A 14,075-nucleotide genomic window follows, 5' to 3' on the forward strand; every position below is an offset into this window, starting at 1 on the left:
TGGTTTCACCTTTTTTCAGCCCCATTTTGCATCTTGTTTTATGTCTTTTCTTACATCTTTTTTTTTTTCCTTTTTTGCACCCAAGTTTGCATCCCAAATTTACACCATTATTTGCATCATCATTTGGCATATTAATTTATAACGCTTTTTGCTTCTTTTTAACGCTCAACTTTGCATCTTATTTTACATCTAGTTGTTGTCTTTTTTTGCATCTAATTTCGTGCCCATTTATGTGTCCTTGTTTTTGCCCAATTTGATATCCTTTTTTATGCCATGTTTTGTTCCCTTCTTTGTGTCAACTATTGCACAAATTTTCACTTCTAATTTAAAACACTTTGTATGTCAATTGTTTGCATTTTGTATTAATTCCTAGTTTAACATCCAATTTTACTTTCAATTTTGCATCCATGGTTACATCCGCATTTGACTTCTTATATAAAGTATATTTTTCTTTACATATATGACCCCCTTTATAGATTCATAGTGAAATATATGATAGTTTCTAAATATCATTAAAGCAGATATCACAATTCAAAATCATTTGTAAAGAAATTTAAGAGAAATTGACAAGATCCATCCAAAAAAATAACAATGTGTCATTAACAATTTTCAAAACATGTATAAAATAGCAACATAATACTAATAAAACCAGTATTATTTTTAATCAAAACAGATAAAATTCAAATATGATTAACAAATCAAAATATTTCATGAATATCGTTATTCTACGATAAATTAACAACATACATAAATCAAACTCATCGTATGATTACAAAATCAAAATGTCTCATTGATATAGAGTAAATTCACAACACCCATCTAAACATAACAATGTCATTCTACACAATAATTTCTTCATAAAAAACAATGCATGTGCATGCCTAGCTACCACCACCAAGATCATCCTCATGATCATCTTGACCATCCTCATTACTCTGATCCACATCATCACCAACACCGCAACTATCATCATCATCTCCTCCTTCACCACCATCATCCTCATCCTCATCCTCATCATCTCCTGATATATGTTGAACATAATTTGGATCATCGTCTTGGCAATCATTACCTATAGCATTCTGACAAAAAAAATCAATATTACATGTTAGTATTAATTACATAACACAATGCATGTTTTTGTTATACAATGTTAACCATAAAATGAGGTAAGATATAATATCTAATAGTACTAAAAAATAAAATGAAAATATGGTTTAAAAGTATATTGGAAATCCAACTAAGATTACATACCATAGAGTCCATCCAAACAACAAATTCAACCCATCTCTTTTGCTGCAGCACCTCCTTTTCCAAATGATTTGGAGGTCTTCCATATTTTAGTTCCTATCAATCAGTAAATAGGGAGAAATTAGATAACAATGACTTTCTTCTAGTACAAAATTTATTAAAAAAATATCACATGTTTAATATACTTACAAAGGTTGTTATCAGTGCTTTTAAACCTTTCTGGCCACTACAATGAGTGACTTTTGTCTTGGTTAACCTCGCCTTGGATGCCTTGTCCTTAAACATAAACCAATTCAATTTATTTTCACACAAATACATGTCTAAGATACTTACAAGTATTAATACATTCTAAATAATGTTTAATGAAAAATTCAATACCTGAATGCTCTCATTGCCGGCTTTTCTTTGTGCATCCAACTTCTCATATGATTTTACAAGTTCTTTCCATACTTTAAAAGGTATGTCAATAGGTCTTTGCTTCAGTCTTTGATCTTGAGGCATTTTTTTAATTTTTCTTGTTTGGTTAAAAATTTTGGTTAAAAAAAACCGAACAAGTAATTCACATCAATGGCATGGGGACTCTATGGATATGTGTAAAAAAATGGCTATAAAGAAAACATCCAAAAAACATATGAGCTCTCCCTTTGATGGTCACTTGGGGCATATGGCTGAAAAGGAACAACTCCATTTTCGAAAATCAAGGACAATCCTTTCTCAAAGTCCTTCCTAATATTTGCTCCAAATGTCTTAAAATGAAAAACAAAATTTAAAAGTCATCCTCAAACATCTCCCTTAAATATAACGTTGGACCATAAATTCTTCACTTTTATTGTTATCGGCTCTGGAATGATTTTTCTATATGCAATTATATAATGAAATATGTGTGCACTAATGAAAAAACATTGAGTTTCATTTTTCATAATCACAAACAATGAAAAAAGAATCACACGTAACTAGCATCATTTTGGAAATTTTATATTTATTAAAAATCTTTAACATGTTTTCCTCCCATATCTCATAAAAAGGTGTGAAATTTTTTATATACTCTCCAATAAGCCTAAGGATCACATACCTTTTAAAACTTTGCATTACCATTATATGTTTCTCCTTGAAGATATATAATATGTTTCTTCTTTAACATATATATTATGTTTCGCCATTCTTAATATTTGACAAAATACTAAAGTTGAAAACAGTGGTCATTGTCTCAATCATATTCCTGGTGATCTTGTTCAGCATAAAACAGTTTGGTACAAGCAAAGTAGGCATGACATTTTCTCTGGCACTCATGATATGGTTTTTCTCTATTGGTTCTATTTTACTTTACAATATTATTTAACATGACATGACAATTTTAAGGGCATTCAATCCTATTTATATCTATTACTTGTTCAAGAGGAACACTATCAAAGCATGGATGTCCCTAGGAGGTTGCGTGTTATGCATAATAGGAGCTGAAGCTATGTTTGCTGATTTGGGTCACTTCTCAGTAAGATCCATCCAGATAGCCTTCACATGTGTAGTATTCCCATGCCTACTATTGGCTTACATGGATCAAGTTGCATATCTTATGAAGCATCCCTCTGTGGTGGAGAACGTATTCTCTGCTTCAATTCCAGATGGTTTTATCTGGCCAGTCTTCGTGATAGCTAGTGTTGTTGCCATGATTGCAAGCCAGGCAATGATCTCAGCAACAATTTCATCTATTAAAATGTCCATGGCCCTAGGATGCTTTCCCAGATTGAAAATAATTCACACATCCCGACGATTCATGGGTCAGATCTACATTCTTGTCATCAACTGGGTTCTAATGATAATGTGTGTCTTGGTATGTGATTGTTTTAAGAGCACGGTCGAGATATCAAATGCATATGGCATTGCAAAGGTAGAGATGATTATGGTGACTACAAGCCTAGTGACTCTTGTCATGGTTCTTATATGGGCAAAAAATATATTCCTTGCGATTGGATTTCCTGTTCTATTTGGATCAACTGAGCTAATTTATTTTTCTGCAGTTTTGATGAAAGTGGGGGAAAATGGTTGGATAAATGGTTTTTGCCACCTACTTCCTTCTTGTGATGTACATTTGGAACTATGGAAGTGTTCTGAATTATCAGGAGTTGTATATCTTGTTGGTCACAGAGATGTCAAGGCTAGAAAGGATTCATGGTTTCCTAAGAAACTAGTTATAATCTACTTCTATGCTTTCATGAGGGCAAACTGCAGGGCAGGCCCTGCAAGCCTCAATGTACCTCACACCAATCTCTTGCAAGTTAGCATGACATATACTGTCTAACTTGAAGGTTTCCATGAATCAAACATGCTGAATGTTTTTCAAGGACCAAGTCACAACATCAATATGGTGATGGATAACAAAGATTTCCTTGAAGGTGGCAGAGATGAAGTGAATTTTAATGTGAAGTTAATAATCATAAGTTTTGTTGTCGACCAAGATCTTCATTACTTAGTCCTTGATTTTGTTTGATAGAGAATAATAGCCATTCCTACGATTAATCACTGATATTTATGAACAAAGACACCATTCTTTTTTCAATGAAGATGATAGGTGGTATTTTATATGCATGGTTAAGCCTAAGATAAGCCATGTTTTCTACATAAGAAAGTTATATTAAGTTATATCCATGAAAATGAAAGGAAGATGACATTGCATGTTTCCTCGTATAGCTAACCATCGCTCAATAACATTGGATGCTTCTCCACCTCATTCATTACATCATTGCTTAAGAACCTTGGATGCTTCTCCATTTTTTTTTAACATCATGTATTGATTATGTTGTTGTTGGAGGTTTTACACTAAGTTTTTCAACATCGAGCTTACTAGGGCTTGCACCACCGGGGTTATTAGTAAGAATCTCATGAGGTTTGCATAGCCATGATTATTAGAATCAAAATAGTAGGATTTGCACTAAAAAACAGTTCATAGAGCTTTCCTGCTGGGGAGAAAATCACAAGTTCAACTTCTGCAGTGCAGAGCACCGAGAGCTCATAAGCTTTCTTCAGCAATCCACCTACGTTTGGAAAATGTAGCCTGCCTGCTATAGGGATCTAAATTGTCTACCATATTATAAAGTTATCAGGCTATAGGGATCTAAATTCTAATCTGTCTGAATATGATTTCATGAGCTTGGAAGAAATGCTCCATTCTCATTGAAAGATGTAGACAGACCAAAAGCACATCAGCTATAGTCTCTTATCTGCCTACTCCACCCCTGGATGTAATAAGCTTGATGTATGTGTATCTTCATTCTCAATGCGATATATAAAACATTGTCACAAAAGCACACATAATTTAAATAGAGAATATCAAAGAATATTCCTAATGTTTTATACTTTGCTCATAAGTCCTCCAGATTCTGTGAGCACTTGAATTGATTTAAAAACCAGTCAACTTTGACAACAGTAAATGCTATGACTAGGAATCCACTCTTATATTTTGAGAGTTTGAATTTGAGTCATAAAATAAGAGGAAATATGAGCTACAAATATTATATCAAACATTAAAAAAGAAATATATACTTCTGAAGCAAGTGTTATGATTGCCCAGTTTCGCTACCATATCAGCAGGGAGATAATACTTATGAAGAAAGTGTGGTACAACAATAATGTCTGATAATTAAAAATACCCAATATAAATAGGATAGAATAAAGATATTCATTTAGGATAGAAAATACATTAATAAATGATGAATGATACAATGACTTATGGTCTCGAGGTTATAAATACTATTGAATGGTCACAAATATGAAAGAAACATGTCAGCTGGTAACCCCCAGCCACAATAGCAGCTGGTAACCCTAAACGGATTCAACCAAATTTGAACCTGGGACCTATGGCCTCCCCAATGAAATTCCTTGGGCAGATGCTTCAACCGATTGAGCTAATACTGGAGGCTGATATAATTAATATTGAGCTAACCGTTGGGGCCTATTATATCTATTATCTATTATATAGACATATATTAATTATGTTCATTAAAGTGTGTATGAGTAACCAATTTTCCAAAGTTCCAAAAAAGTTCAAATGAAAAGAAAATACCCCCTACCTTGCACATCTGAAGCCATAGGCACAGGAGATCACAACCAAGGAGAATCCAGGTTCAGTAAAGGAGAATCAAACTCATTTGAACTCAAATACTTTTATGCTTCATTATCATTATTTTTCCAGAAAAGGTGACTAATGGGTAGTACTACCAAGTATGATTTTTCTCCACTATCCACGCCAGATATACTTTAGCCAGTGACATGATTCAGGGTTTTTGCTCACATTGTCTCTTAGATCAAGTCTATGGTGGGGGCTAGGAACTCCTAGAGTTTATCTGGTAAATCCCAGCACTATCTTCTTACTCATTCTTTGCGGCAATATTTTTCTGATATGAAGTGCTTAAACCTACAAGCATCCAGACCTCTTGTATTGCACACTCTTGTTCCTTATATGGCTTTTCTCACTTGTGCACTTGATCTTTCTCTCTCAAGTGCATTAACGGACAGCTTCAGAACACATTTAGTGCTGGCTTTTCTCTTTATTGAAGACTTTTGGGTTGGCAATTTTGGTTCTATTCAATCTCCCATTTTGTTTGTGATCTCAAGTTCTCAACAGTAGTTTTCAACTTGTTTAATGAAATCTTGTTCTAAATATTTTCACATCACGTGATAACATATTAGCTTTCTTTGTGGTGCATTATAGTAATGTCGGATGCTATAGTCCCAAAGACAAATTATTAAATTATTTGTATGCCTTCAAATAAATAATTATTAGAGAGTACCACAAAGTATAAAAAGAGCCTTGCCTCCAATGATGCATATTCAGCCAGGGCTGGATTTCACCAGAGTTTGGCATGCCCAAGTAGGTGGAGAGCCCAAAGAGCTCGACTACTATATACTTAGTACTTCAATCAAGGATATTTTTGAGGAATTTTTGAGACAAACGAATACTTTAACTGCTATTCCCAAAAATGTCTAGGCATACTACCTCCAAGATAGTTATGCCTCTCAGAAGGGAAAACCTGAAGAAGAGTGGGGAGCAGCAGCATATACCATACCCTCTGTGCTCCAAGTGGGGTCAACTATAAAGTCGCCAGCAAAGGAAAAGCTGGTCAAAAGACCACAAGAATGACAATGCAAGAAGAAATTGATTCCGACAATCAGTCGACTGAAGATGACCTGCAGGCCCTATCCGCTCGACTTTAGTTGTTGTGACTGCTGACATTTAGCGATTTTTAGGTTGTTTTTCGTTGAACCTGAACTATATATTTTAAATTCAAATAGTAACATGCTCTGCTTATGGCAAAGAGCCTGTTCTGATGCACATCAATGAATCCATTCCCATCTAAGTATCACATTTCAAGGTTAACAGAAAAGGAACAAAATATTCAGCTCCAGCAATGATGGCTAAGAGTCAAAACAAATTTCAAGGATGTTGGCCCAACAAGGGAGATTAAATAAGAACAAAATCTACTAACCCTGAATGTTTTGAGGTCCTGACTCAGCTCAACGTAGGGCCACACAAGAGAGCACAGACTATTTTGCATTTCTACTAAATCAAAGATAAAAGTTTTCAGAAGGTCGTAAAACTCAGCTCATGACTGGACCACACAAAAAGGCACAGCGACTTTAACTACATAGAAACAATTTAAAACATCTTAAATGATCCAAGAACCACTTGAAGTATCTACACAAAAGAGTCAAGATAAATAATTAAGTACATGAAAAAACAATGCGAATGCAAGAACAGCAGTTGCAACACTACAAGATCAATATAAGTCACTGATAACAAACACATAATGTAGCTGTATAACTGCTTTGTATTTTGTGAGTGAAAACCCATGATATAAATGTGAAGATGACTGTCGGCAATAAAATTGCCAATACTGGAAATATTGGAATGTATGGAACACATAGGTCCTGAGTTATCAAGATACGAAGGATGCGGAGACGGGGGTAAGGATAGGTGCCACTGCCAGGCCCACAACACCAACCAAATTTATCTAAAACAATAAAACTTAAAGCAGAACATACTATGTTTCATTAACTAGTGATCTTTTAAGACTCGAGAGTGAAAGAACAGGTTGACATGATGTTGAAAATGGAATAGAAATTCAGAAACAAACAAACAAAAAATCAGAACACAAAAAATTGTTTTTAGCCTTGGTCCACAGAGAAAATTTGTTTTTGACTACCTGCAGGCTGCTGCTGCTGCTGCCAAATGTCAATTATCTGCTCCTGTTAGCCATTCCTGTATTGAGTTTTTATAGGGCATATGACCATAACATGGGATGTCCCCCAACTTTAAATTTTGCATCATGCAGACATCAGGTAGCAAGCCAAGGAGCATCTCGAGCTGTTCAGGACATTTCTGTACCTCCCCCCCGACAAATCCTGAATCCTGGATATAGGAGTTGCAAATAAAGTATGGAGCTTCTTGAAAAAAAATGTTAGCAATGGGTACTAATGCTAGTTTTAACTTTAACCTGCTTGCAATGAATACTCGGCAAATCCAAGTCTATCTTGAGGTAAAATTTGTTGACAATAGAACAGGATGGTTTCCTGCTGTTGATACAAATGGCTATTGCTGTTAAGCCTAATTTTAACTATGATATGTTGCCAGAAGACATGTCCCCAAAATTTGGACAAATCCCTCAGACCATAGGATGTGTTCCTCAATCCCAGGTATGCATCCTCCTACAACATGGCATAGAGCAAAATATGCTTAACAGAAGTAGTCATTCACATCAATAGCAGGAAAACCATCCTGATGTGTTTCCAACAAAACATTATCTTGTGATACCCTACACACCACCATATTGGGTAAAAATGTAAAACTAGCATGTGTACCCCCAATGCCAACATTTTTTTCAAGAAGTTCCAAACCATAGCAGACAAGACTCTAGATACTAAAATGACAAGAAAAGTTTACAAAACTTTGAGAATTGTCAAGCCTGTTTCAGACTCTCAGATATCTAGTGGGCTATGCCTGTCCATGAATGCACGTGAGAGACCAATAATATACAAGAAGGCAATGAAACAATCACAAAAGCACCTACACTCAAAATTCCATTCTGGAAAGAAGGAAAAGACTCACTAAGGATACCAAGGGGTGCAAAATTCTAGATGTGAGGAATAGCAGTTACTGAGGAATACGGTTCATCTATTCTTACTGTTACAGATAATGCATTTACCAGATTGACTCAAGGTCTATTTCCTAGTGTCATGGAACACTGTGTTTTGATGATGGCTTTTGGTCTTGTTCCCATGGAACTGTAGTTGCATCTGGCTTAATCAATATGAAAGGGCTGCCCTGTACGCGATTAGGAAGAAGTTTCCTTTCTTTCTCCTCTGGGTTATGTTTCAAAATTATAACCATCAGCTATCGGCATGTTGAAGGGATCACACACCTTTCAAGCAGAGCCCATTTTTCTGCAGGATTGTCCATAGGCATTGTTGCAGGTAACACCCCTTCATACAGAAGCCAGTTTTCCACAAAAGAATGGTGGTTGTTCAGTGACTCAGGGCCTCTCTGTGCAGTCACAAGTAGTATCAGCATTATAACATATCCTTTCAGAATTCAAGTATATCTTCTCACTGGATAGCATGATTAAAATGTAGAAAAATGTTATGGAGTGTCCAAGTAGTGTAGAACAGAGAAGCAAGAAAAAATACCACAAGACAACCATAGGGTTGATAGAACCATGTTTAGGCACATTAGATATTGCTTGGTGACAGAGTCTTACACCTTTGAAAGGAATATTTGTTTCCCTACATTTCTATTGAACAAATACAAACCTGAATATGTTCTAAGGACTATCATGGAGGGAGTCGAGATGACCCACAGGACCCATAGCTGAATACACAAGGGGATTTCAATGCTGGAAATCTAGTTTATAGCATAGTAGCAAGATTTGGTCATATTGCTCTTTATTATATGGAAATTCGGCAACAGTACAAAATTCAGTATGTTTTCACTGCAATGCAGATACAGAACAATTCACTTACCTTATAATGTCTTTGATAACCATCAACATATAAGCCCCAAAAAAACAGAGCAAAAACCTCAAAAAAATAAAAATAACAGTAAGAAAACACTTAAAAATAAACTACATTGCAAAATTTTCAAAGAATAAATTGCTTTTTCTGGTTTTAGTGTGTTCTGAGGATGAAATTCTTCTAAAATATGGAACAAAACGCTTATTTTCATATTGAGAAATATAGATTTCCATATTGGAACCATGCTGCATTTCTTTATTAGGTATTTTCCATACTGAGTTGTATTTGAATACATATTCAGATTCAAATTTTGCTACTATGGTTTATAGCCATTCCTAGTTACACGTATGCTGAAATCAGGGAGGTCAAGGTAATCAGATAAATTGTCACAACAATTATGAACAAGAGGCAACCTTCCTTAAAATTCTTGAACCCCCTACCCTTGCCTGGATTTGCTCACGGCGCCAATCAGTCCTCATGTACATGTACATCAAAATATTTATTATATAATTAACTATAAATTTGTTAACATTAAAAGGACAAATAGATCCTCTGTTCATGTAGAGATGCTCACTGACGACCATGTTGACAATGGCGATGAGAGGGAGAAACTGCCGTGATATCCAATCTTCAATATGCATATTTTAGATAATAAAGACTGACCTACTAGGTTAACCAAGTAGCCGTTATACAAAGTACACATAAATGAAGCTCAAAGCTAAGAGATTTTTTTTCTCACTTTCTTTGCTTCCCACACAAACTATTACTCGATTTCAATTTTTCTTATTAGATTCCAAAATTTAATGAAATTATCTGGCTGGGAGCATTGTTGCAGTGCATGGCTTTTATCCACTATCTCCACTACAAATTTTGAAATGACAACAAAAAATCCATTAAGACCGGAATCTCCTCACAACAGTGAAAGCAGAGTTCATTATTCAAGAACAAAGTAAAGCGAACCAAATAATCTAAGAGCAGGACATGCATGAGTCCTCCAGACCCAGATCCACCAGATTGATTGCATCATTTTTTCAGCTGGATGAAGCATCGATGACCCGGTAGATGCACCAGTCATGAGCAAAAATAACAGATGATCAGTGATTCAGAAGCACCCTTACCAAGCACAGTTGAGATCATCCAGATAATCCACAAGGCCATCTAGGTATGCTATCTTACAAAAGCTATAATTCTCAGCTTATATCTTGTAGACACTAGACAGACACCCATCACCAGGGTTCTCCCTTCCACACGTAACCCGTCAAACTTTGCAGTCCGATGAGCTTCAATAAAGTTTGCCAGGATAGAATCCAGCCTGGTTTATGGCCCTGCATACCTCTCCTTTGACGCTTAGATAAATTAGGACTTATTTATTTTCTAGGCTTCTGCTATTAGTCTCGTCTTCATTGTATCAGGTTTATCTGTTATTATAACTCTTGAAAATCTGATAAGGAAATCCAAGAGATGCTTCTCCATATTTGTGAATGGCATTCTTCGTAAAACTGTTGACATAGACTAGTGCACCTAAATCTGGGGGATTTAAACTGGTTACCTACTAACACGTAACCAGAACCAGCCAGATGCTCGTCTTCATTGTATCAGGTTTATCTGTTATTCTAACCCTTGAAAATCTGATAAGGAAATCCAAGAGATGCTTCTCCATATTTGTGAATGGCATTCTTCGTAAAACTGTTGACATAGACTAGTGCACCTAAATCTGGGGGATTTAAACTGGTTACCTACTAACACGTAACCAGAACCAGCCAGATGCTCAATAACATTGGCTACAAACAATTGAGATAATCACCCCTTTGTTATTTTATCATTCGTCATTCTGTTAAATCTGAAATCTTATTTGTAGTCTCTCCTTTTCAGCGAATACCTTTAAGCACTCCTTCATCAATATATAGTTTTAGTCCCATTAACCTAATGTCCTTTCATCATTTGTGGACATTTATATAATTTATTTCTTTATTTCGAAATTCTTCTTAAAATTATTATTTCCATTTCTTTATGAACCTTCTGCTGTCGAGCAATTGGTGTTATTTTGAGCAAAATAATTTGTAAACGAAGTTTCTTGGTTAGTGAAAAGCCCGCCAAAAGTACCTCTACGCCAAGTAGATCCCTGGAAAGTGTCTATCTCTCAATGTTAGTGACATCTCAACGCATTCACCCATTCGGGAGCTTTCGTAGGCAGTCAGTGTTGTATGTAGAGCATCTAGCTCGACGGGCCTCATAGTTTGTGAGGAAGAGTAAGCAGATCGCAGAGTATTTGCTTATTTCACTCCTTTCGGAAAACCTATAAATTTTTTAAAGTAACTGCTACTTACGAATCATAAGTTTTTTAAAATAAATTCTACTTAGTTTCAGATTTTTAGATTTTTAAGGGGTTTTACCGACCCAGAAATAGAGATTCAATAAATGGAAGAGAAGCTTACTGATGGTGACATCGCTGTCGGGGCTCTGGAGCATCTTGTCCATTCCCTTGGGGCCGAGTGAGGTGCGAAGGATTCTCGCAACGGACCTGGCGGCCGCAATGTTGGCCTTCTGAGCATCTAAGCCTCTGATTCGGGTCTTCTGCTCCTGCTCCTGCTCCTTTATTATGATAAATGGCCTCCCGTACTCATCAAATGCCAGCGCCATCCCTGCAAACAGTAACAGATTGCAGCACAGAGATTAAAACCTAAACATACAAGAGTGGCTGCTAAAAACACACTGGATTTTGAACCAGAAACTTGAAATGCGTGTACTCCTCTCTGTGTGGAAGACTGAATGTGCAGGTGGAAATCCATTGAAGTTAAAAATGGAACATACCTTGGCGCCGTCAATGGACTGAAGAACCGATCGTGGGGTTCGAGTGTCTGCTACCGGTGAAACCCTAATTCGCAAATCTCTGCAATCTCGTTTTCGCTCCCGCCCTGCGAAAAGCGAACAGGTCCTCCTTCTTGTTCTAGAACGTAAAAGAAGTTTGGGTTGGGAGGGGTTTTGTAAAGAAAAGTAAAGCTTTACCTTTTTTCAAAAATGCTAATTTCAGAGTGAAAAACAGTAAATACATTTTTTTATTTTCACATCACTAGTTAAGTAGCTATATAATGTTTTTGGTTCTTGGTTAGGTTGGAAAATATTTATAATAATATAATTTTATGGTTGTTGTTTAAGTTTATTAGGTGTTATTAAAACCATACATACATTTTTTTTATTTTCACATCACTAAAGAAGTAACTATATAATGTTTTTGGTTATTTGTTAGGTTAGAAAATATTTATAATAATAATAATATAATTTTATGGTTGTTGTTTAAGTTTATTAGGTGTAATTTTTTTTAATTTCAATTTAATAATTTTTAAATGGAAAAATATGATTTTAATTTGGTTGTATTGAAAATATTTATATGTTTTTACATATAAGGTGGGTGCAAACAAAGGAGAATATATAGTAAGTCTATTTAATAGTTAATAACAAGTGTTAATTTCTTAAAATTATATGATAAATTTGAAAGGAGTAGGGTATGTATCTTTTTTCGGGTGAAATATATTAAAATTATTGTGTGAATGGGGTTGTAAGACCCTATATTTTCATCCTGGGAAAATATAGTCCTCTCTTAGCCACTTGCATAGTTTAGATTGTCATAAGCAAAGTAGGTACATTGTCTTAAGATGTAAACATTTCATTTTAAGCAGTATCATAATGTGGTTTCAGCGAAGCATTAAAAGATGGAATGAGCATGCACATTTGGGATGCTAGTGTTATATTCAGCTTGAGGCATGATTGCACGTCTAAGAAGACTCTAACAAGGGTTGCAGAGGAGAGGTTGGGGGATTGTAGTCTCACTTAGAAGTGTATACAAGCAAGTTAAGCCCTATGAGAAGTTGTGAAACAAAATTAAGGGATTTGACAAGTTGCACGAAGGCAACTTAGTAGTGGTACTAAGTGAGCAATCCTTGATTCAACTTGATACTCTCTCCTTGGCACTACCACTTTGTAAGATGGAGAAGAAATGTGAAATAGATGTGCAACCCACTAAAGAAGTTGAAGGTTGTTGTAATGTATATCGGTGGTTATGTCATGATGTGAAAGGAAGTGTTGGAACTTGGAAGGTGACCATTAGAGTAGATTTACCATGGAGTGCAAGGAGGTGCAAGGATCTGATAAGGAGGGAACTACACAAATCTAACAAGTAGGCCATATTGGGTTAGGATATTACTATTTTGGGACATCCAAAGTTGAAGGTGCATTTTATGGAGGTGCAGTCGAAGTGCTTGGGTGCGTGCCACAGCGTAAGGGTATCTAGGACTTTTAGTGTGTGTTAGTGGTGTTAGTGCATTGTGTTTGATCAACACTAGCTAGAATGTGTTCCATGAAGGAAAAAATCCCACAAATTTGGGATGACTTAACCATTTGGCATTTAAGGTGTGTTATGTCCTAGTTTTGAGGAGACAATTAGAACCATCTTAGAGTGTGATGGGTTGTGCCATGGACTTAGGTCCACTTATATGGGTTGAGGTGTAAAGGTACCGTGTGAGTTGAGGAAAATGATTACAATGCTTACCTATATAAAGTGTTTATGATATAAGATTAATAAGTTTTTGTTGGAGAATGGAAGAGGAGGATAAGAAAAGAGAGGCATTAAGGTTTGTTGTAAATCAATCAAAAGGAACGAACTTGTTAATCTTATTAGCAAGATTGTTCAAGTTGTCTCTTCAATAGGAGTGAATTTTGGCTAGGACTAGGGAGTTAAGCATTGATTGGGTACTCTGGAAATCCAAGACCTAACATATCCAAGCTAGTCCATTAAATAGATTCATCTTGGGCAAGGGTTGTTAAGGCTA

The 14,075-nt window shown here is 35.7% G+C and overlaps 1 protein-coding gene across 2 annotated transcripts; it reads right to left on the reverse strand.

Annotated features, from left to right (window-relative positions):
* Positions 1–697: 697 nt before the first annotated feature.
* On the reverse strand, positions 698–12,214 carry LOC149198254 (uncharacterized). 2 transcript variants are annotated; one of them, XM_089406151.1, is made up of 5 exons: positions 12,061–12,214; positions 11,685–11,891; positions 1,438–1,524; positions 1,252–1,344; positions 701–1,079 (listed from the first exon to the last, which is right to left on the reverse strand). In XM_089406151.1, exons 2-5 carry the CDS (start codon positions 11,799–11,801, stop codon positions 882–884), a joined length of 495 nt encoding a protein of 164 aa, XP_089262277.1. In that variant the 5' UTR covers positions 11,802–11,891; positions 12,061–12,214; the 3' UTR covers positions 701–881. The 2 variants fall into 2 exon arrangements, with proteins under 2 accessions (XP_089262276.1, XP_089262277.1); XM_089406150.1 differs by lacking the exons at positions 11,685–11,891; positions 12,061–12,214 and adding an exon at positions 1,627–8,622 and having other exon boundaries at positions 698–1,079.
* Between the last annotated feature and the right edge of the window lie 1,861 nt (positions 12,215–14,075).

This window comes from Pinus tabuliformis, chromosome 2_2 (assembly GCF_031772625.1).
Source record: "Pinus tabuliformis cultivar Carrire ecotype Pingquan chromosome 2_2, CPIR1, whole genome shotgun sequence".
Lineage (NCBI taxonomy): Eukaryota > Viridiplantae > Streptophyta > Pinopsida > Pinales > Pinaceae > Pinus > Pinus tabuliformis.